Here is a 23,055-nt window from a genome sequence, read left to right as displayed (position 1 = left end):
TTGTTGGATTGTTTGAGTAAAAGGATTTCTATATATTCATTAGACACTCGTACATTTTTGTGATTTAAACGCAATTTTTGTTAGTACGAGACAATTATTTGGGTTATGGCATTCATTGAGATGCTGTATTTATACAAATATGTAACTTTTTTTTGATCAATTGTATCTACATTAAAGATTACAATATAATTAATAATAGGGGTGGGAATCTTTGAATGTCCCACGATTCGATTCCGATGTTTGGGTGTGCGATTTGATTAAGAATCGATTTTCGATTGAGAACTATTTTTGATTCAAAATGATTTGATTGACCATGATTTTTGTTCAAGGACTCCTAATAATCGACCCCAGTCTGACACTCGCGGCACTTTTATCACTTAAAAGAACGGCTCCACGCTGCAAAAAAACTACTTTTATTGGAATAACTTGATCATGACATTTTCCTTCTACTCTCTAATGTGGCTACAATTTACCAGTGTATCAGACCGCGTGGAACCACACTGCCCCTCAGTGGTCGAATTGGGTACAACATGAACAGTGCTCCCAATAAAGGCACACACAAACAAAGGGAAGACAGTATAAAATAATTTAAATAAAATCTATTTTGGGACATCTAAAATCGATTCTGAATCATACAAAATGAGAATCGCGAATCGATTTATTGGCACACCCCTAATTGATAACATAGTTGCTGTTTAATGGAAAAATTATGTGATTTTTTAAATTTACTTTTATGTACCAACTTTTTTATTTGGGGTAAGGTATTTATTTTTGAGAAGTTCATTGTAGAAATGCATTTTAACAAAATTAAATTAATAATAATAATAATATATTTTGGGATATGTATTTTTTCTTTTTTAATTACTGCCGAGGCATTTATTAGGTTTAAGGCATTTCATTTTTCTTAAAATTCAGAGTAGTCAGACGACATGGGACTTTTAAATGCTTTTTTTTCTATTTGCACCAGGAATTTATTTGGAGTACGGTATTCATTTATAACAAATGAATTTTTATGCAGAAGTCAGTTTTTTAACTTTTTAAATGCGTTTCCCGCCATTGTTCAAATGTCCACTCTGTTGCCAATGTCCCCGCAAAGTCACACTTTTTTTGCTTTAAAATCCTAGGCGGCATATGGTTTTCTTAGTGGACCGCTTAGTAGGGGCGTGGTGTGTATAGGAGGGGAGGCCTGCGACTTGTTTGTTTTGCTGTGTTGTCATGCTGACTGTTCATGTGACTTAAATGAGTCAGCTGAGACTTGTTGTCAGCTCCCAACTTGGGTTGCATCACTGCCACGAAAATGGACGTGCATGAACACACAAGCTACACTTAAGTTGTAAAGAGGGACATTTATTAAAGACTTTCATCAGCTGCATTCAAAATGGGGGAGCCAAAGTTAGGCTTTGGAGCCGTGGGCGGTTCCTTCTGCCTTCTTTCCTTCACTTTTCACACTTTCCTTTTGTACTATTCTTGTTTCTTACCTCGCATCCGTCCGATCTCTTTTTCTAGTCTTTCCTTTCTTCAGCCGCTTCTCCTTTCCTCCTGTCCTTCCTTTTCTGCATTTGACCTTCCTCCCTTCCTCCTTTGCTTTTTTTTAATTTCACACCATCCTGAGTTCCTCAATTCCTACCTTCCTTCCTTCCCTACTAGCATTTTTCTACGTTTCCTTCTTTCCTTTCATACCACTCTTACTTCCACCTCTCCTTTTTCTTTCGTACATCATTTCTTCCTCCCTCCCTTCTGTCTTTTCACCTTTCCTTTACTTCCTCCCATCCTTCCTTTTTTGTCTCATACGTCCTGACTTCCTCCTCCTTTATGACCTTCTTTGTGTCTTTCAGCACTTTCCTTCATATCATCCTGACTTCTTTGCCGCCTCTTTTTTTTTCCGTCTTTCTCTTCTCCTTCATCTTTCTTTCTATCATCCTCTCCATTTCTTCATCCTGCCTTCTTCCCTCTTTCCTCCCTAAAAGTGCATTTTTATTTTTGCTAAGCCTGATTGATTGTATATGTCGATAAATAAATATGGCTAAAAATAAACCCAGCTGTTTTTGTTGTTGTTAATCTTCACTAAATGCGTCGATTAACGTATTGTTGTTTGTGTGTCTTCCAGCGTGAGGTTCGCTTCTCACCAGTAGTGGAGGTTCACGTGATGTGGGCGTGGCGCTTCGCCGCCGCCGCCTCCCGCAAAGGACCCTGGGAGGAGATGGCCCGGGACCGCGAGCGCTTCAGGCGCCGCGTGGGCGAGGCAGAGCGGGCCATCGGTTGCTGTTTGGAACCCGCGCACCGGGCTAGGATGCGCACGTACGTGCACACCCGCACAAACGCAGGCTGATTTTGTTCGACTTTCTTATTGGCTGCTGTGATTTATTTGTTTTACTGACGATTGGAGTTGATTTCACAACTTTGTACCTCCCAAAAGTTTTTTTTTGATATTGTTGCACTGACTGACACTTTGAAGGTAACTTTTGTTTGTTGCTTTGCATTTGGACCTAGTAGGAAAATCACAAGCTGGCTTGTTTTTGTTTTAGGTGAATATACAGCAGCTAAAGTAGACACCAGAAGAAAAAAAACAGGAAGGGCTTATTTGAGTTTTTAAATGTATTTATGTTAAGGACACCATGGTGCATTTTTTGTGTTTTACTCAAATGTAACTGGATGTATTTTTTTTATGCTTCTTTAAATTTGATTTATTTTAATATATAATAGAAGCCTTTAGGCACATGCTGTGAATTTGGATGTCTATGGTTATTAATATTGTTTTGACTGATGACATTAATAAACAATGTAGAATAAAAACTTGGACTTTGTTTATTGGGGCTGAGCGAGCTTCTGCCGGAACACATGAGCAGGAAAAACCGCCATTTTGTTTTTGAAATGGGTCCTGAAATGACATTTGTAAGTGTTGCGTCACGCACACACAGCCACCATAGCTTACACACAATTACAAATATTAGGTCACACAAAGATGCAAAAATGTGAACAAACACTTCTATTATTTCCCAGAAGGCTGTTCATCTCCTTGTCTGCTGTAAGACTGTTGTAAGACAACACTGCGTATGATGAAATGACATCCCCAGGGGGCGTAATCAATTAGTTGCACACATGCATGCAGTGATCCTAACTGGTGCCGCTGACACAGGTAGCTTGTTAAAATTATGCTAACATGAATCCTGTTGACATATTGTTCATATGTCCATGTACTGCATCATGAATTATGTATGCAAATAAAATGTCAACGACGCTTCCATTTGCTCCTTTCTGGTTGCTAAGCAACCGGCGGCGGCGTGGAAAGGATTGCAGGTGATTGCAGCACATGTGGATGATGACGATAACGATGATCATGAAGTAGAAGATGATGAAGATACTCTGTAGGTCAACCTCTGGGGTGGCAATTAGCCGATGATGCAACCTGCCTGCAGAATGCCTAGCTGCCTCAAACAAAGGTAAGACACATGACAGAATAATAGTGACAGGCGTTCACGTGGCGACAAAATTTGGTAGGCGTGTCAACCATGAGTACACTCACAAAAAAAGTCTCAAGAAGCTATGGTCGAAACGACACAGGAAGTCCGCCACTTTAGTTTGAAATAGCCTTTTTAGGGTCATTTTTGCCATTTCCAGTACTTAAGAATTTGTAGAATAATTTAGCTCTCTAAACCAGTTTTACTTAGCAACAGAACATTTGGTAAATATGACTATCATGGGAAGACACCCCAAAAAAGTCTTAAGAAACCATGGCTGAAAAGATACAGGAAGTCAGCCACTTTGGTTTGAATTCTGCGTATTAGAATATTTTTTTGTGGCCATTTCTAGTACTCCAGAATTTGTGAAAAAAATTCAGACCCCGAAGCCAGTTTTAATGAATGGAATTTGGTAAATATGTATATTATGATGAGATGCACAAAAAAGCCTCAAGAAAACATTCCTAAAAAGGCACAAGAGGCTGTTATTTAGATGTGATGCGGCCTTTTAAGGGTAACATAGATTTATAGTGCGCAATTCCAGTCTACAAGACAAATCAATGTCAGAGAAGGTTGTGTAGTAGAGTTTCGGGCTGCCAAAATATGCTCTGCCGCCCTCATGTGGTGAAGACATATACTGCACCATGGCTGGTCCACTTTGAGCTAAAGAAAGCAGAATGACACCCCAACTCTCACTCGAAATGAAAATGTTATCCAGGAACACGATACCAGGTTGGGTTCTGTCGTATGTAATTTACTATACAATACGTAACTGCACTAAGAAAGACAGGCTATTTAAGTCCTTTGTTGCAGTACATAAGTACCACCTAAAGAGGGAGACAAAGTAACATAAAAATTCCCGTTTTGTTTTACATTGAGCCAAATGATTAGTATTACCTATCATATGTATTACATTCATTTCTTATATAATATATTATTTTAGATATTATTTGAATTATATTTAAACTAATTAACATTTAATTTTACTGTACTTTAATTTGATACATTTTGATGAATTTTTATTAAAAGATTTACATTTTATAGGCTGTAATCGGATTTCATGTGACATTTGTTAGTAAAATTAACGTGGAATGAATATAAAATATTGCATTTGTTATATTCTATTCTATAATCACTAATATATAATTGTATATGATGTGTCATAATAATTTGTGTAAATGAAGTATACAGTATATCAATAATAATGTCTTAATATAGTTTAAATATGTTTTAATTATCACATTGTATATAAAGTGATATCAATAATGAAAATATGTTATTTTATATAATAGTATAGTATCTGAAGAATGTTGTATTGATATAATTGTAATGTAGTTCAATGTAATTATGTAATTTAAATGTATACTGAATTAGAATTGTAAACATTTACCAGACATAAACATTTTATTTTCCATTTTTATCCTACAACCATCCACAGAAAAGTATATTGATGGAATTTTAATATTAAAAAGGTCTTAATGAGGTCATAGTTGAACAAAATGTAACTTATTGCGCTAATCATTTTCAGCGGTGTACATATCCACCACATTATACTGAGAAATGTTCTTTACATTTGGACCTATGTAGCTAAATAACCAGAGCAGTTGTAACAAGTTGTGTGTTACAAGAAGTAAACACTATGGAGCCGTTTTGCAGACTTGAAAGTTTGTAGTCAGTATGTTGAAATGGAAGCCGAAGGATGAGAGCGTGAGTGAGGCCTGCGAGCAGCAGTCAGCAGTCAGTCGAAGCATGGCGCTCAGCCATGCATTATTTAGCCCTCATTTGCACAAGACAAGACACAATGTGTGGCAGTGGCGCCGGCGCCGTGCCAGAGGGATGGTTTTTGTGTTTGGAATAGTGTGCGAACTTAACGCTCAGTGTTTTTCTTCTGCTGCTTCTTATTTGCACTGCTCAGCCAAACAACACCAAGCTTTATTATTTATGTACTGTATTTATTTGTTTATTTATGTTTTTATCATTTTTTTCCTTTTATTTTTTTTTTAGTTGATATGTTTTAGCAATATGTTTTTAGTTTTAATATTTAATTTATAGTTGTTGTTTTTTTTGTATTTTTAAATTATTGTGTGCCATGCCTTTACTGTTTTTTTTTATTCAATTTCGTATCTATTTCCACCTTTTTATTTCAATTTTATTTACTCTTTAATCTGTGTTCTCTGTAATTTTCAGTTACTGTTTTAAATTAATAAAGATAAAGGTGCAACTATGAATCAATCAATTGATTTCTTTAAAAAAAAAAAATTTTTTTAGGAATGTCAGCTTTTCAACCACATAAATATTATCCAATTTCTGTCTTCCTCCATGAAAGCACGCTGATGATTGTCTTCCGACGGCGACAATTGCTTTCCTCACAACATGGCGGCAGAAGTGAGTGCGTCGCTTTGCTCCCCCTTCCAGGTGATAAACGTGATTTATGGTTGTAAGTTTGGCTCTCTTCTTTCCCGTCTCACTTCAAACAATGTGAATGTTTGGCTGACATATTGGTGCGCTTTTGCCCCCTGGCTGTGTGTGTGCACAAAGGGACCCTCGGTGTTTGCAGTGGGAGGAGAGGGTAGGAGGGAGGGAGGGTTTGGCTGTGGGGAGCGGAATTGAAATCCATCTCCGGAATCCTGCACCTTGTATGTGTTTCCGTACGTGTCTGCTTTTCCCATCACTGTTTCATACACTGGCTGGAAATAAATAAATAAACAGACCATGTTGTAATCTGAAGAATGAAAGTCTTTGTAAACTCAGATGTGTGGTCGGGTCCACAACGTTGTGTGCGTCTGTGTAAGTTCTGGGGAGATGTCAGACTTATTAGTTCCACGTTATGTAGAGGTGGCTTCCTTAACAATGATTAGTGTTGTAGTAGGCTCTGATTTTTGGTCATTCCACATTGTTGTGTGTGTCCCTTTTTCACACTCAATACTGTTGGTTTACATAGTGTGCTTCTGATTTTATGTTATGTGGAGACTGTACTTATTTGACGAGTTGGATTCCAGCAGACTGATGTGTGGTCGCTCCACAACGTTGTGTTCATAATTACGGCGTATGAAACTTTTTTTCAATACACCCAGTCTGACTTGGACCTTATGTCATGTGGCTGTATTGTATTTAATAGCAATTAGCATTCCAGTAGACTTTGACAAGCAGTCACTCCACAACGTCGAGTTCATCCATTTTTTTGTTCACCTCCTTTAACAACAATTAGCATTCCAGGTCGCTCCACAATGTTGTGTTTGTCCATGTTTGTGTTCTGACAAAGTTTTACCCTTACCTTGTTACTTTGTCTTTAGCAATTAGCGTTCCAGGTCGCTCCACAATGTTGTGTGTGTCTATGTATATGTTTATGCTCCGCCACTTTCTAGTTTCGACTTGGATCTTCAAATAGTTTCTCAATTTGTGTTCCAGTAGACTATTTGACGTGATCGCTCCACAATGTTGTACATGCCCAGTCTGCCTGGCTTCTTGTTGCATTTCCCAATGTTTTGATTTGAGTAAAACAAACCTCAAGTTCTCCCTACTCGCGTTCTCACGACTATACCAAAACATCACTCGAGCATGCGGTGATCTCAGCACTTGGCCGCGGCTGCCGTCCATTATTCTTTCTTCCTGGGGAACACTTTATCTGTCCACACAAATTCTCTGCAAACACAGGAGAGATCCAACCTCTGCGTGCCCTTTCCTCAACCTGCCTTGTCTGGAGGATTTTTTTTCCAAGAAGAAAAAAAAGTGCTGCCGAGCAAAAGCTCTTTTTGAGATAAGCGTACAAAAGAGCTGGAAAATGTGCTCACCTTTGGGATGGAGCCTGGAACATGTCCAGAATATGTTTTGTTTTTCCATCACACAGGGAATGAACGTGTTGGGAAATTATTGTTTTTTCCCCCCCTCTTTTGTCAACAGTGGATTGGGAAATGACAGGGCTGAAGTGGGTGTTGTCACAAGCACGCCGCCACACGTCTTCTCCGGGATGCAAAAGGAGATTCCGATGAACTCAGCGTTCCTGACAAGTGATTGTGGATGCACCGTGCACGTGCGTGTGTGTCATAATGAATGACTGGGGAACCAGCAATGACACGTTTGTAGCATGCAGATGTCAAAACACAACAAGCAACAGGCCTGTGTGTTGAACCTTTTTATGGTGGAAGTCACGGTCCACTCTGGAACTAATCCAAACCGGTGAGGCAGATGTGCTCACCACAAATTGTTTACTGCAAAAAGTTTAAATGAATAGGAATGTTTTAATAATAATAATAAATAGGCCAGTCATACAGTATTGATGGGATTGTATGTACTGTGTGTGTATATACTGTATATATATTTAAAGATAATTCTCTGTTTGATATATGTATGCATAATACATGTTTAGACAGTGCATACATATTTTTTTCCCAACATTTATGTAACATTTATGTAATAAATTTTAATACAGTACTTTTCCTTTTAACATATATTTTTTATTTTTAGCTATAATTTGGTTTATATGTAATATGTTTAGATAAAAAACATTTTTTGTTTAATATTTTTAATGTTGTACTATGCTGTCCAATGCGATTTTTTTACTTTCTCTTATTTTTATTATTTTTTTGAATAATAATTTAAAGCCAAATATTTGTTTCTTAAAATTAATTAAAATTTTATTACTAATGTATTGTGTATACGTCGCACATACAGTATGTATAATTACATAAAATAATAATAAAATAATTTCACATAAAATAAAAAAAGAAAAGTCCCGATAAGGTTAATAAGAGATGCTCCTCATCGGCTCTGAGTCATCAGTTCCCTCTCCCACGAGCAGTCGTCTAATGTCCGCCTCTCGAAGGCGTCCCTGAAGGCAGCGTCGGCCCATGCTGTGTGATCGCGTCTCTCCGGGGAGACTCAGCCGAGAGATGAACTAGGGCAAGCGGATCATGGCGGCGCCACTGGGCCGGGACTCCCTGCCCGAACACTGGACGTACGGCGTGTGCGGAGACGGGAGGGTCTTCTTCATCAAGTGAGTCAGCACCCTTTCGTGCCCTTCTCGCCCAATTTCGCTCTTCGCTTCGGCGTAACAGGTGTTTTTCACTCCCTCCCTCCCTCCTCCCCCACTCACTGCTTTCCTCCACCCCTCTCCTATGCGTGCGTACTTGTGTCCGGGAACAAGCGACCTTACGCGGGAGACCACCTGGCTGCACCCCCGCTCCGCTGAGCCGGTGAACTCGGGGCATATGATCCGCTCAGGTAAGCTAGCAAAGCGGCAGTCTCGGCTCCTGTAGCCCCGGTAGGCTCGGTTCCTCTCGACACGACTCGGCTTTCAACTTTCAAGTGTTTTTTTTTTTTTCCCCTTCGTGTTTTCAGACCTGCCCAAGGGATGGGAGGAAGGCTTCACGGAGGAAGGGGCGAGCTACTTTATCGAGTAAGTACAGAATAAAAGTTTGTTAAGAAGTGTCCGTGAACGAAGCGTTAAGCTTTAAGTAATGGCCGCCGCTCGTTAAGCACATTTGTTGCTACGAGAACACTCAGGGACGCTTCATTAGGTACACCAATACCACACCTGCATTTATTTGCGTTTCATGTGGCTGAAATATGTTTTGCGTGGAATTTTATATAGTATATAGTCTTTGTCTATAGTTTTATATTCCAGGACATTTTTATGTTTTATACGTTAGGGATGAGCAAGTACCAGCCATAGGGGGGGGAAGGGGTGGGGGGACCTGACATCGGCGAAGTTCTCCTTGGCAGTTGTTGGTGCTACACTGCGTCAGTTTGACATATTTGTGTCAGAAAGAAAGGCCTTTGTTCATAATTTGTTGTTATTGTGTTGAATGAAATATTAAAATACTGGAGGCATCGGTGCTTGGGGAGTCTCAAAGGGTGAATACTCATACTGCTATCCGTTTAGAACTTCATATATTGTCTTCAAATATTATTACATTTTTGCATATAAAAAAAAGAAGCCAAATATTAATGTATTTTACCCAATTTCTTCCTCAGTATTGTATTTATCATATTTTCCCCAATACATTTTCCCTCGATATTTATTAATCCGATTTGAATATTCTTGTGTAATATTTGTCAGTTTTTTCAAATGTTTTGTATTTTTCATAATTTCAATATTTTTGTCCAATATTTTTCGTCCTATTTTTTCTCCAACATTTTTCTCCAATATTATTATTATTATTTTTTTTTAACATATACAGTATACTTTTCTGTTTTTGTCCAATGTCCCCCCCCCCCCAATACTGCACTGTAGCCTTTTCCAATATTCAGGTGTAACTTGTAACACTCAAGGACACGTTATTAGGTACACAATAGCGAGAGCTGTAGAATTCTTTTTCTTAGTCTCTTACATTGTAACGTTCTTATGTAACAATTTAACATTTTTCAAGCAACATTTCTGTAGTTTATTTAATTATTTTGTTAAAGTAATCTTATATTTTCTACTCTGCTTTTTTTATTGTATTATTTTATTTTCCCATATAAATATTTTGTTAATTTAAACTCATAAATTAAGGTAACACTGTATACTAATTTAAACCTGCAAACCCTCTTTAGTTTGTTGTATGTAATTGGATTAAGATGCTAAAACTTCAACAAGATGAGACTTTGCGTAATGTTGACATTTGGCCTGCGTGCAGCAACATGCAACCACAAAGACTTTGGTGCGTCTTTGCAGTATCAGAGGTTGAAGATTCTTGGCAATGGCTTCTAGGACTTGCATGAATTGGATTTTTTGTTTTTGTGTGGACAATACTGCGGTGAAAGTTAAGTCGATATCGACAAGATGTTGATGACGAGAGTGATAGTTTTTTTCAATAGTGTAATTAAAAAAAAATCACAGGAGAAGGGAATGCTTTTCTGTGTTGTGATGGTAGAGTTTTTGTCCACCACAAGATGATATTTGGTTGCCTCGGCCCGGAAGTATGTCAACATTCAAACGATGCGAGTCGACTGCAGTGACACTAGCGACAAGCAAAACATCTTCTGCGGCATATGTAATGCAAAAAGCTTTAAACGCTTTGAACTTACTGCATGACAAATCCCTCTAAAGTTGATATTGACAGCATTTGTCCCGTGGGGGAGTTTTATGGCATTTCTTCCACTGTTTACACTCCCTGGCCACAACATTTGGCACACTTGCACAAGCAATGTGTAATGAATGTCTTTTTTTTGGGTAAATATTTAGGGCTGTCACAAACAAATGTTGTTAGAATCGATTATACTATTGATTATTCAATAAATTACTTTGTAATTAATTATTTCATTACTTTCTTATTCCCTTTTTAGTCTTAAAGGCTAGCCTAACCCTAGGCGTCATCCATGGATGAACATTTTTGTTGCCGGAAAATTGCGTCCGTCAGCAACAAATGCCTGTGCAGAAAATTTGTTCTGGGCATCGTAAATGTGATTTTAAAATGATACATACATTTTTGTGGTCAACTTTACCGCGTTACTGACTTTTTTCACATATTACCCGCTATGATGTAGTACGGTAAACATATAGTATTAGTGAATACCTTTCCTGCAGTGTCAATCCAAAGTAAGCATCATTTTATTTGTGTTTTATTTAATTTTATATTAAGTTTTGTATTTACCTATTTAATTGTATTTTATCTTCATTGTGTGTTAAGGTGTACCTAATATTGTGGCCAATATTATTATATATACATTTAATATGAATTATTTGAATTTATATAATTTTGTCCATTTTTAAAAGTCTTTTTTCTCCACTAATATACATTTTTGGCTAAAGCTTGGCATAGTGTGTTGAGCTGTACTTAACGTTGTGGCCAATTCCATTAAATGAAAAACAATCATATAGCCTACAGTATATATATTTTTTCCGTTTCCTTTTATATATTTAAATTTATCGTTAGACCTTTGTAGCTCAGGTGTATCTTATCTTTTATTTTCATCCATCGGTAATATAACTTTGTAACGTCTACATTTCTTGATAAAGCACCTGTGTGTTCAGGTGTACCCAATGTTGTGGTCACTCAAGTACACATAGCTGTGAAATCAATGAACCAACTCCCATAATTCTTAGCGCCGTCATAGCGAGTCACACTGTGCTGATAAACACGGTGACACAATGTTTGTCTGCCTGCCGGCTGTTTGCTGGCATATTTATCCCGCCGGACGGGTGAAATTTACTTTGCCTGGACTTGTTGAATAACCGCCCCGATATGTGGACTCAATGTGCTGCATTTGGACTCAATGACGACCTACACGGGCCCCCCCCACTTCCCCTCACAAACTTCTGTGTGTGTGTGTGTGTGTGTGTGTGTGTGTGTGTGTGTGTGTGTGTGTGTGGTTAATTATTGGTCAGGATATTTGTCTTAGATTCCAGCACTATTACACATGCGTACTGTAGTGTACTGGATGAGGTCACGTGGGTTCACCCACTGTCACGCAGCCCCTCTAAGCAAGGGGCTCCTGTTGTGGGAAGGGGTTGAAGAGAGGTGAGGGGTGGAGTTGGAGTGTTGTTTGTGACGATGGGCAGAAAGAAACTCGATCTCATGCAAGGTGAAAGAGGGGTTTGTCCCCGTGGCCTTCATCACTTCTCTAATCTACAATCAATGAGCTCAGTTTTCCCATAGTGAATAATGGAAGTGCAGAAATACTCAACATTGTAAATCATGTATTAGCTGTATGCCCTGTTTTAAGGCACATTTTTCTCTGAAATTGTGACTTTAAAGTGAATGTTTTTTTTTTTTTTGCAAGAACAGCTTCAGTAATACAACCCATAAGCCAGTGATTCACAAAGTGTAGTACGGGCTCCCTCTAGTGGCAGGTGAAATAATCGCTGACTAAGTATCGTTCAGTTGTATTTAACTTTTCATTTTAAACTTTTATTTAAATTGTATTTTCAACAGTATGAATTAAATTTTGAATAATTTTATTTAGGGCTGGGCAATCAATTAAATTAATTCTAAACATCGTCATTGTGAAAATCGAATCGTTGAAAATTTGCTAAATCGTGAAATCAAATTTTGTATTGTGGATTATTAAAAGCTGTTGTTCTTATGTTACATTCAAATGTTTTTGTAATTTTGCACAAGTGGCAGAATGCTGGTCTGGTGGTTTACAAGACACGTTTAGCTACCAACTACTTAATTGTGGCATTTAAGTCAAGTCAAGTCATCTTTATTTAAATAGCACAAACTATGAATGTTAAGTTTATGTTAAAACTGATTTCGAATCAGTATACATTATAGTTGTCTGAACATTTTGCACAGGAATTATTTTTCAATAAATGATACCTTTAAAAAAAATGTTTTTTGGGTTTATTAGATTAGAATTAATTAAAATCGTGATCGTCCTGATTAACTAAAAAAAAAAAATCGAGATTTTACTTTTTGGCCATATCGCCCAGCCCTAATTTTATTTGGCCGTATATAGGCATAGTGATAATGTTACATGGTAGCTTACAACAATATTGAATTTACTTATTACAAAAGGCCTAGTTTTGATGAATACTTAGGCCAACTATGCTATTTTATTTTAATGTTGATCAAGATGGCATTTGAAATTTTGGAAGATTTGAACAAAAATCATGGAAGTTGATGCACAAGATTTGCTTCGCGTGCCACGTAAACTGATGTGTTGGGCCAGATCTGGCCCACGTGCCTGACTTTGACACTCGTGGCCGAGTATCTTTAATATCCAACTAAGTGCTGTCATTATAACACATTTTTTTGTCTATCATCCCAAAACAAATACGCAGAAGGTGAAAAACCTTGAAAGCGTTGTGACTCGAAAGACCCGACGATGCTACCGGGAGGCCGCAACAAAGAGGCTTATCTCCAATCAGCTTACATCATGTCAGGAGGGTGTGTGGAACACTTTGCCGCTTTTTCAGAGCATGCGTCTTACATTGGTTGAAGGTCGGGTGAATTTGTTAAGCGTCGTACATGAATGGTGACATGAATGAAAGCATAAGAGAGCTACCGGAAAAGATTCGTCATCAAGACGTACTGAATGAGTAAAGAGACCTTCAGCAATTGAGGTTTATAAGCACGAGAAGCAAACATTTAAAAGCAAAATACTACTTTTGATTTGTTCAGGTTTACAATGACTCATTCATGAAGGAAACAAACAAAATTTTGGATGTTATTTGGGAGGTGGTGCTTAAAATTCTAAGAAAAATGTTAAGAACTGATGGTGGTGGCAAGAGTTGTGTGTATTTGGCTTGAAAATCACTGAATGATACCTCATTGTGATCAATACACTGATTGTTCCAGATAAAAAATAAAATAAAAAATGTCGGGTCACAATTGCTTAAACAGTTTAAAAACGAGCAAAAAACAAACAAGCTTGGTAGTCAATTGGGTAAACACCCTAAAAAAATAAATATATACTGTATATCATATAAGTTTCGTCCCACGTCATGATTGTGTCCCACTTAATGTCGATTTCTATCAAAAATAAAAATATCAAATTCTATATCTTAATGTTTGAAGCCTGAAATGTGGCAATGGGTCAGAAAGTTTAAGGGGGGGTTAATACTTTTGCAAGGTGCTGTTGTCCATGGCTATGACTATGTACTAGCATCCCTGAAATTCATGGCATGCAATTGCACAAATCAAAATGAATGCTTCAAAGAAAAAGAGAAATCAATCACAAAATGATTTATTTACCAGCAGAGACATTCAAACAGTGCACACATACTGTAACACAAAATGGGGGGAAAAAGAGAATAATTTGACATAGGGAAATATTCAACCGAGGTGCGTCCTCTAATTAGCATTCCAGGTGTCAAGCTTCAAACTTGTAATTAGTCACTTGTCTTATTTGAAGGTAGTCACTCTGCTGTTTGGTGGCATGTGGACTGCGTTGTACATGGACCAGATGAAGCCAAGGATAGAAATTTTTGCCAACAATTTTGTCCACTTGTGTTGCTTAAGTGGCCATGGGCAACACATTTTTTCATTGAAAATCACGCCGTGTTGTTTGTTGTTAAATTAAAAAAAAAAAACAGTCCTCAGTATGTGACACTCAAAGTCTTGTTTCTTGTTTTCCTACGCTGGGGGTCGCAATTAAGTGCAAGGAGCCAATGGTCCAGTGCGCGGGTCTGAGTGGCCGCTCGGTGTGCAGCAGGCCTCAAAACAAAGCGTCCTCTTCATCTTCAAATAAAGAGGACGCTTTGTTTGGCCCGACAACTATTATCTCTGTCAACAACACATTGTTTTCATTGCTTGGAGGTGCAAAATGCTTAATGTGTGTGTTTTCTTTTTTCTTTTTCGTAGAGAAAGTGAAAAGTTAAAAGCCCGCGGACAACATCTTAACATCCACATGGTTGTCTGTGTTGCATTTTTACGAGCGGTATCGGCTCCTGCACAAAGTCTTATTTGTCACACTTTGGCCTCAAGACTCGTCTGGCAGACTTTGACCTGCCGTAGTCAATTAATAACCGGCCTCGCCACATGTGAGGTACCAAGCAGGATGAACGGAGTGGATCATTAATGAATTTTTTAGCAGGCGGCCAGTTAACAATTTTGTCTGTTTCTTCCTCTGGTCGTTGAATCGGTGGAGGCTGGTGTCTGTGGATCTCACTGTTTCTGGGGTTGGTGAAGGACTCTGGTTGGTGGCCCGGTGGGCGGTGGGTGGTGTCTGGTCGGTGCTGGATTTCCCTTTCCTTTCTTTTCTTTGGTCCGTCCTCGGGTCTCCTGACGGCCTCACGACTCTGGCTAGGTTCTGAAGTGTTCGGTTTAGGTGAACGGTATGGGATTTTTTTAATAGGTTTTTGGTGAACTAATGAATACACATTCACGCACGCACATACACATACTCACCCACATACAAAATAAAAATTTATTAAAAAAAAATATATATTATAAAAAAAAGAAAAAAAGAGAGAGCAATGATGATGACATGTCAAATCTGTAAAATTACCGAATGAAAAATACTGAGCTCTCCAGAAAAAAATAAAAGGTGAGACCAGAGAGACAATGACTCACGATTGACTCACTGTGTTCTCTTTGACGTCTCCAAGCAGCACCACTGGCTAAAGATTTATCGACAGGTGTGTGTGTATGTGCACGTGTGTGTGTGTCACAACACATTCTTCTCTTCATCGCTTCAGAATGACGAACAAAGCAAAGCTAAGCGAATGCATTGGACTTAAATGTTCTCCTCTTAATGTCTCCTCACTTACTCTGAACTTGAAAATGAGAATGGAGCTCGTTAATATTCTTATCTGAGAGGACAATCTCACGCTCATTCCGTTCGAATACAAAATAATGGAAATTCCTTTTTTTGTCAAATATATTTAAAAAAAAATTGGGGGGGGGGGGTTCCACCTCCGTTTTCCGTGTTTCGAATAGTTCTCAACATTTTGTGGAGAATTTTTAGGGTTATTATTTTTCCCAATACATTTTAATGGCTATCAATTACAGACGCTCCCCAACTTACGAACGAGTTACGTTCCGAGCGATCGTTCGTAAGGTGAATTTGTTCGTAAGTTGCTTCAGTGCTATATTTTGTATTATAATTTATGTTTAAAGAGAATACGTACAGTACTGTACTACGTATGCTAGAGAGCGAGAGACACACACAGTATGTACATGTACGTAATAAGATAAATAAAATGAAGTTTAACTTACTTTTGGAAGATGTACTCGATGCTTAAGGATTTGATGGAGGAAGAGGAGGACTTTATATCATGAGAGGTTCTTCGTCGTCGCTGGAATGGGCTTCAAAAGTTACTTCCTCCTCCGTAACTTCAATGTAGGAAGAAGTTGAGGGTCGAGGAGAAGAAGATGAGGGTTGATGAGTATCTTCCTTGGAGGATTTACTAGAAACTGGCCGAAAGAAGCGATCTAACGACGATTGCACAGTTTTCTTCTTTTTTCATCATAAATGATGCGGTAGCACTGTATGGCATCATTCAATTGATTTGCAACCTTTGTGCAACGTTCAATATTTGGGTCTTGCTGCTCGAAGAGTGCGATGGCTTTATCTATGAGCGACAGGCGTTTCTTCTTCTTCATCCTCCTCGACACGTTGCTGAGCCTCCAATGCTGGGTGAGCTCTCACAGCGCCAAGCGTCGGTATTAGCGGCGGAAAGAAGCACTACAGTACTCGGAAAAAGGTGCGCAATACAAAATCTAACTTACAGCATCTCTTTCCGAACATTTTTTGACATGCGCGCAGACATGTTCGTATGTACCGTTGTTCGTAACTCGAATGTTCGTAAGTAGGGGAGCGTCTGTATATGCAAATTTTTGACCATTCGTGGGCTAGGCCGGTACCAATCGGTAAAGCAAGTTATTTAAATAGATTGTATAGACTGGTCTAGCTTCTGATCAAATTGGTAATTGATTATCATCTTTTTAAACTCGCTGATTGGTGATCGGATCCAAATTCCTGAACAAGCAGACAACTGAATAACTTTGAACAATATCTGATGCAAGATGGATGCCAAAAAGAGGTTCAGTTTCACCAAATGTAGTACAATTTTGACTTTTTTTTTCTCCCCTGGAAAAATGTTTCTCAAACATTGAGCACAACTTTAAATTGCCTGTGCTGTATGTCAGTGCATGAACACAATGCATTTTGGACAATCTGACACAAGATGAGATCTAAAAAGTCCTCTAAAATGCTGCAGTATATGTCCCTAAGGTGGTGCAATAAGCAAATTGGCCAAAATTGGCAAGGCAAGAAGCATAATGATACAATACAATATCTTGTGCTAGATAGACCCCAATAAGTGGCTCCATTTTCCACAAAAGCCGCACACAGATTTCTGCTAGTTTCTCTTTTGGTTTCACATCTGAACTAGAATGAGTCTAATTGAGATGGAACCAGGTTAATTAGCAAGATTAGCGAGGAAATTGCCACGAAGCAACACTCGTCTCTAAACAGAGGTGTTATTTTTGGAGGCCCATTTAGGTGTTTCAGTACCCAACGTTGGTGTGTGTGTCTTTGAAGTCGGCCTGAAAATTAAATGTCCTGAATATTTAACCTGGCCCTCAGGCTGCAGGATTCATCCTCCCAATCTCGCAGAGGATCTGAATTAAACAAAGGAAAGTTGACTGGTAGTTATTCAGGGCACTCGGTACGGTGATCGGTCCTACGGGGGTTCGAATACCGCCAGCCATCATTCGGAAAAGGCTTAGCAGGGATGTATATGAAGTCATCTAGAGAATGTTTGACCTTTGTGCCGGCGTTTGGCTTGGAATAAAATGTCAGTGCTGCACATCGGTCTGTACGCTGGCATCTCTTTCATGCCCCCAGTCAAAATGTCAACACATTTTGTGTGCGTGACAACTGCAGAACATCTGTGTCTGTTTACCTGCAACACAAAGGGGGGGAAAAAAGATAAGTTACAGTATGTGGACAATTTCCTCTCAAAGTTTCTGCGAGCTTTTCAGACGACATCAGAACAAAGGCTGGAAATTGAGATGAGTTTGCCTGACGATTCCACTTATTGATTCCTCTTAGAAAACAAACAAACAAACAGTATTTTCATTGACTGGCGCTCGGGTGCTTAAAGCGCTTCGTTGGGCTCACGTCTTACCTCTCTTGGATGATCCCCCAATTCCCTCTGCAGGTGGCAGTTTCTTAAAAAGTGCATTTGCAAAAAAATTTTAGCAAAATAAGGTCAACTTTTTTTTTTTTATAACAAAACAATTATTTGTTTCATAGTTAAATTACTTTTTGACTTAGCTGAATACAAATCTTAGTAGACAAAGTGAGAAAAAAATAATAAGTGTACTGACTCCAATCCATTTAACTAACCAAATGTGATTGGTTTATTCTAAGCCTAGCCTGTAGTCACATGGCAGTGTGCACACTTACAGGTTATAGGTAACGTTAATGGTGGAAAAAGTTTTGCAATGATTTGACTTGGTCTCATTTTTTAAATCTGACATTCGAACATGGTTGTGTAGACTTTTTATATCCACTATAAATTCCCATGATGTAGAAGTCAAGTCTCAAGAATACAATACCTAAATCTTCGAGGGTACCAGCCCAAGACATTGTAGTCATTTATGCGTTAGCTTTAAAGCAATATACGCCAACATGGCTGATTTCGGAAACTGCTCACCTGGCATGCATTTTACAGCATCTTCAGTTATTTTTGCAGGTCTGTATGAAAGGTGATTATTTTGACAATGTTGTCAATTAAAATTCCTGTTTACATTTGGCCACTGTTGCGTATATGTACCTGTCTGAAATGCTGGTACACTCTAGGACTCAGATCAAAGCGTAGCACTAACGAAAGGTTAGGTTAAAATAGGTTAGGCTAGATTAGCTTGATACTTTTTTTTTTTATCCTGAAGGAAATCCTGGAAGAATTCTAAAGACAATTTTGTAAAAGTTGAGTGCAAGAATGGGGGCCACCCACAATATTGGACTCCAGGTTGGTTTCCAGTCCCAAACAGATTCGCTAAACTCCTGAGATGTAAAAGTCAAATGTCAAGGATGCAAAATTGTACAATTGTAGACATTGTTGCATCGGCTGTTGCTAGAGTGAGTCATGTAAACTTGTCAGGATGATAAACGATCACCTGTGCCGTGTACTGATGACATGTTTCACTGTTGTCAGTTACACAGATGATTAATTCAGTTACGAAGGTTCCACAAAATCGTTAGTGTAACTCAGGACCATGGAGGACCATGCACTTCCTAACCAGATGCATGCAAATAATGCTATTTTAAATATATGTGCCGGTCCGCCGATAGCGAAAATAATTGACACCCATTAAAATGCATTGAGAAAATTAGGCGGGCGTTGTAGGGGCGATTTCCAATTTTAATTTTTTTTGTAAACCTAAAAAATTATTCCGGAAAATCCTGATAAACCTCCATCATTCGTAAACCCCCCAAACCAAAACAAAAAAAATAAAAAAACAAAAAAATCAGCAAAAAGGCGAATCTGTGGTTGTTGAGGAAACATGTTCATGTTGTTTTTTCAAAACATTTTTCTTTGAAAATGAATAGAGGGGCCACTCAGTCTCAATGTGGGCACAGGGTGCATCGGCAGTTGGTCATCCCCGGTTTAACTATAATGGCATGACAGCAATGGGTGTGCGTGGCAGGTATCCAGGGAGGCCGACAGATTTAACAAAAAGCATAAAAATCTGCCAGCATCAGAAACATGGATGAGAAAACGTAAAAAAGGGCAACAGAACATGAGACATGAAAACCCACGTTAACAAGGTTGCCATTTCCTCCGGGCAAAAACACCGGGAAGCCTTATTTGTCTGGGACTGGAAATTGCGGTGGGTGACCATCTGTGTCCAACCCGGAGCAAAGGAGGACTCGCACAATGGAGCGATTGAGGGACAAACAACAAGACGGTTGAGACCATGTCAAAGTTGGCCTGGTTGTAGGACACAATCGGCCTTGTGTCAGTAGAACGAGATGGGCGAGGTTGCCAGGTCGCCAAAACATTAGTCAGACGGGTTAGGGAAGCATGCCGTGTGCAACTGTGAGGTTTTTGCAGTCGCTAATCATCTCGCGTTGAGGTACTTTTGGGCTGGAGGAAGGATGGGGACCTGCTGCAGCCGAAAGCCAACCCACCAAACCGGGGTCAAGTTGGTTCCTGTCAAGCGGCGTGCTATCTTTGCTATGACGAACGAGGGGGCGACCAGTCTTGGTTATCGTCAACCTCGGAATCCGTTGTGTGATTCAAGGTATGCTAAACTGTTGGGTGGTTGTGTGTGTTTTGTTTGTTAGCTCCCATGTACAAGCACCTTATTATTTAGCCATGGGTTGACTTGCGACCTGCAGTCAACTTTAACTGCGAGCGACAATAAACCGCTCAAAGCCTCTTTTGAGTGCGCACCATTAGAATAAATTAATAGAAAATAAATATGTGCCTGTGGTTGATCAATTTACACACTGGTCATTCTGTCAGAATTCATTTCAACCATTACTTGGCTTTGCTTTTCTTTATCGCACAAACATTTACGAATGAAAACAAGGGAGCACTTCAGCACCCTCAAGCTCTTTCTGTACAAAAAAAAAGTGCAGCAGATGGAATGTAAAACATTTAACATCCAAACCCACGCCCCTACAGAAACAATTTGATATTCCCAGCACCTGTTTGCATCTATTTGAATGGATGGCAAGTTTTACAGCTGAACTACTCTCAGGTTGATGCGATAACACTGCAGCAGCGGTGTCAGGTGTGTCATCAAATGAGATCAAATACATTGTCTGCATTAAATGAAAGTTTTCCACTGCGCAACACAGTTATGTCACATTTGTGAGCCAGTGCAATTTATTTTTTACAATGTATTGTAACCTGTTTAACGTTCGTGGGAGACAAGGCCAACAACTTCAATAGCGTCTTTTGTAGGAAGTAGTGATGTCATTCAGTGTTGAATTTGAACAATGATTATAATTTTGGTCTAATCGGGGACTATCTCTGATTTGCAGTTGCAAGAAGAGCCACTCGATGGTTCTACATAATTTATGAAAAGTTATATTAAATGTATGCTGCAAGTAACCAGGATGTGGAATTTGGTGCTTTCAATCAAAACCCATAAATAAACAGAAAATGACATCAATAAGCAACACAAAATTTTAACAGTAGCAAATAATTTAATTGGATTTTGTTGTGATCTGATCGTTATTTTTTTATGTAAAAAAAATATTACTTTGTAAGTAATAAAATAAATAAAAAAATATTATATATTTTTCTTCTTTAAATTTCTTATGAAACTAGTACAGTTTATGATACCAATAAATATACTGTTCATGTTAAAATATATGCCCTGCGATTGACTGGCAACCAGTTCAGGGTGCCTACTCGCCTACGCCCCGGGATAGGCTCCAGCACCCCCGCGGCCCTTGTGAGGAATAAGCGGTTAAGAAAAAGGATGGATGGATGTTAAAATATAGGATCCCAAAAAAAAAGAACTGTTGCTCTACATGAAGATGACCTAGGCTGTTATAAGATTTTCACTTAGAGGTGTACTCACTTTTGTTGCTAGGGGTTTACCTATTAATGTCTGTAATGAGTTATTTTGAGGGAATTTTTTCCATTGTTTTTGTACTTTGATAATTTTTTGTGGCAATATTGACTGTTTAATATTTTGGAGTACATTTTTTGCAGTGTTGAGGGTTCAAAACAGTCCTGTCTAAATATTATACAGTATGGTCATTATTATTTTGTACAATTTACTACTAAATTGTTTAACATTGTTACGCTCACTTTCTATACACGTTTACAATTTCGTCTTTTGGGCTTTATTCACAAAACAAAGCCCAGCCTCATTGTTATGTAGTGGTTAACATTTTGGGTCATTTCCTATATAATTCTTGCATGTAGTTCCTTATTAGTGGTAGCTGCACTGCTTTAATAGACCCACAGCCAAATTATTCATAAAAATCTAAGTCTGATTGTTATATAGTAACATTTTGTACAATTTCATCCTAAAATGTGGTGTCAGACGCGGATTTCACTCTTTTTACTCACAAAGCAAGTGACTTTCAGGCTCCTGCAAACTCAAAATATTTTGCTAGTTGGTGTGTAAATAAGCAGCAGCGAGCGTCACAGAACAAGATGTTTGGCTGGTCTTTTGTTCCGGCTGTTTCTCGCTGGAGGCGGGATGGATGGATGGATGGATGGATGGAGGGAGGCGGGGCTGTGCCTTTTGTGTCCCAGAGATTCAGTCAATTATTTGGAAGGGTGGCGGAGCTGCTCAATGGCCTCATACAAGACACCTTTAATAACTGCCGCCATGTCGCCTGGCAGTTGGTCACTTTCCACCCCACTCCACCCTTCGTTCAAACCGGCAGAGGAATATAGATTTCATCAAAAGAGCAGCGGAGGTTTTCGCTTGCTTACATTTGTCTCATATATGGATTTTCCTCCTGCATGGTTGCTGCTTTATTGGCAAAAAGGCACCAGAATTAACTGCTCCAATTGCCCAGCAAATTTTTGATATGCAGGTACCTGATGTGGGTCCTGAGTGCTGTTTAGATGTTCCAAACACATTGACGTACAATCACTTTTATCTCGGCCAGCTGTCTGCTTTTTATTCAGATGTTTTTTTGGTGAGGGCGACAAAATGACGCAAGCGGTAAAAAGCAGTCCATTAGAGGAGTAAAAGGGTTGCTGGGGCACTGCAACCATGAAGTTAAGAGGATCCTGATGTGCTTCCACGTGTTTACCGCTGCCATGTACCACACTGCCGTACCGTATTTCTGCAGAGCTGTCACTCGGTCGATTTTGTTTGCTTTGACTTGCGGACATGAATGTATTCTTTATCCTCAGCCAAAAAAGTCATATCAGCTTACCAAGTCAGTTGTAGAACTTTTCTTTATGTGTGTCTGTATATCTGCATTGTACCGCCCCTTGTTGGCCAAACTCCTGTCTAAAAAGGAACATTGAAGTGAAGCCAGGAAAGCAGTAATCATGCGTCGACATTCAAATTGACTTTCGTCTTTGTAACGAATGGGTGTTCCTACCATCCTGCTCAAAGTTGCTTAGTGCCAGTAAAAATGATAGAGACCCTCCAGGCCATGGCAAAGGTACCATTCAACTAGTTTTAAGTCGATGTTTCATCAAGAAGAGTTAAGGTTAAAAAGTTCCTTAGTGCTACTTTAAGTGTACCAAATGGAAGGAGTAAAAGTAACAAGTGGTCATAAATTAACTACT

At 38.8% G+C, this 23,055-nt stretch overlaps 2 protein-coding genes and 1 long non-coding RNA gene across 11 annotated transcripts in view; all 3 read left to right on the top strand.

The window, feature by feature from the left end:
- LOC144053805 (uncharacterized) overlaps nucleotides 1–2,793 on the top strand; it is a 4,980-nt gene extending 2,187 nt beyond the window's left edge. The window contains exon 3 of the mRNA XM_077568651.1: nucleotides 2,108–2,793. Coding sequence (XP_077424777.1) covers nucleotides 2,108–2,329 — 222 coding nt within the window. The 3' untranslated portion in view covers nucleotides 2,330–2,793. The remainder of the gene's footprint in view (nucleotides 1–2,107) is intronic.
- Nucleotides 2,794–3,271: 478 nt separating this feature from the next.
- On the top strand, nucleotides 3,272–7,839 carry LOC144053807 (uncharacterized). Its single transcript, XR_013294513.1, has 3 exons — nucleotides 3,272–3,440; nucleotides 5,785–5,873; nucleotides 7,359–7,839. It is a non-coding gene; the product is annotated as an uncharacterized LOC144053807 (long non-coding RNA).
- A 364-nt stretch (nucleotides 7,840–8,203) lies between these two features.
- The window catches only part of LOC144053803 (pleckstrin homology domain-containing family A member 7-like), a 75,139-nt gene continuing 60,287 nt past the window's right edge, over nucleotides 8,204–23,055 (top strand). The window contains exons 1-3 of one of the 9 annotated variants that reach the window (XM_077568639.1): nucleotides 8,204–8,451; nucleotides 8,602–8,678; nucleotides 8,796–8,853. In XM_077568639.1, coding sequence (XP_077424765.1) covers nucleotides 8,369–8,451; nucleotides 8,602–8,678; nucleotides 8,796–8,853 — 218 coding nt within the window. In that variant the 5' untranslated portion in view covers nucleotides 8,204–8,368. The remainder of the gene's footprint in view (nucleotides 8,452–8,601; nucleotides 8,679–8,795; nucleotides 8,854–23,055) is intronic. The other 8 variants (XM_077568638.1, XM_077568636.1, XM_077568649.1 and 5 more) reach the window with 8 other exon arrangements.

Source organism: Vanacampus margaritifer, chromosome 6, assembly GCF_051991255.1.
Source record: "Vanacampus margaritifer isolate UIUO_Vmar chromosome 6, RoL_Vmar_1.0, whole genome shotgun sequence".
Classification (NCBI taxonomy): domain Eukaryota; kingdom Metazoa; phylum Chordata; class Actinopteri; order Syngnathiformes; family Syngnathidae; genus Vanacampus; species Vanacampus margaritifer.
This window is presented reverse-complemented; position numbering and strand designations above follow the sequence as displayed.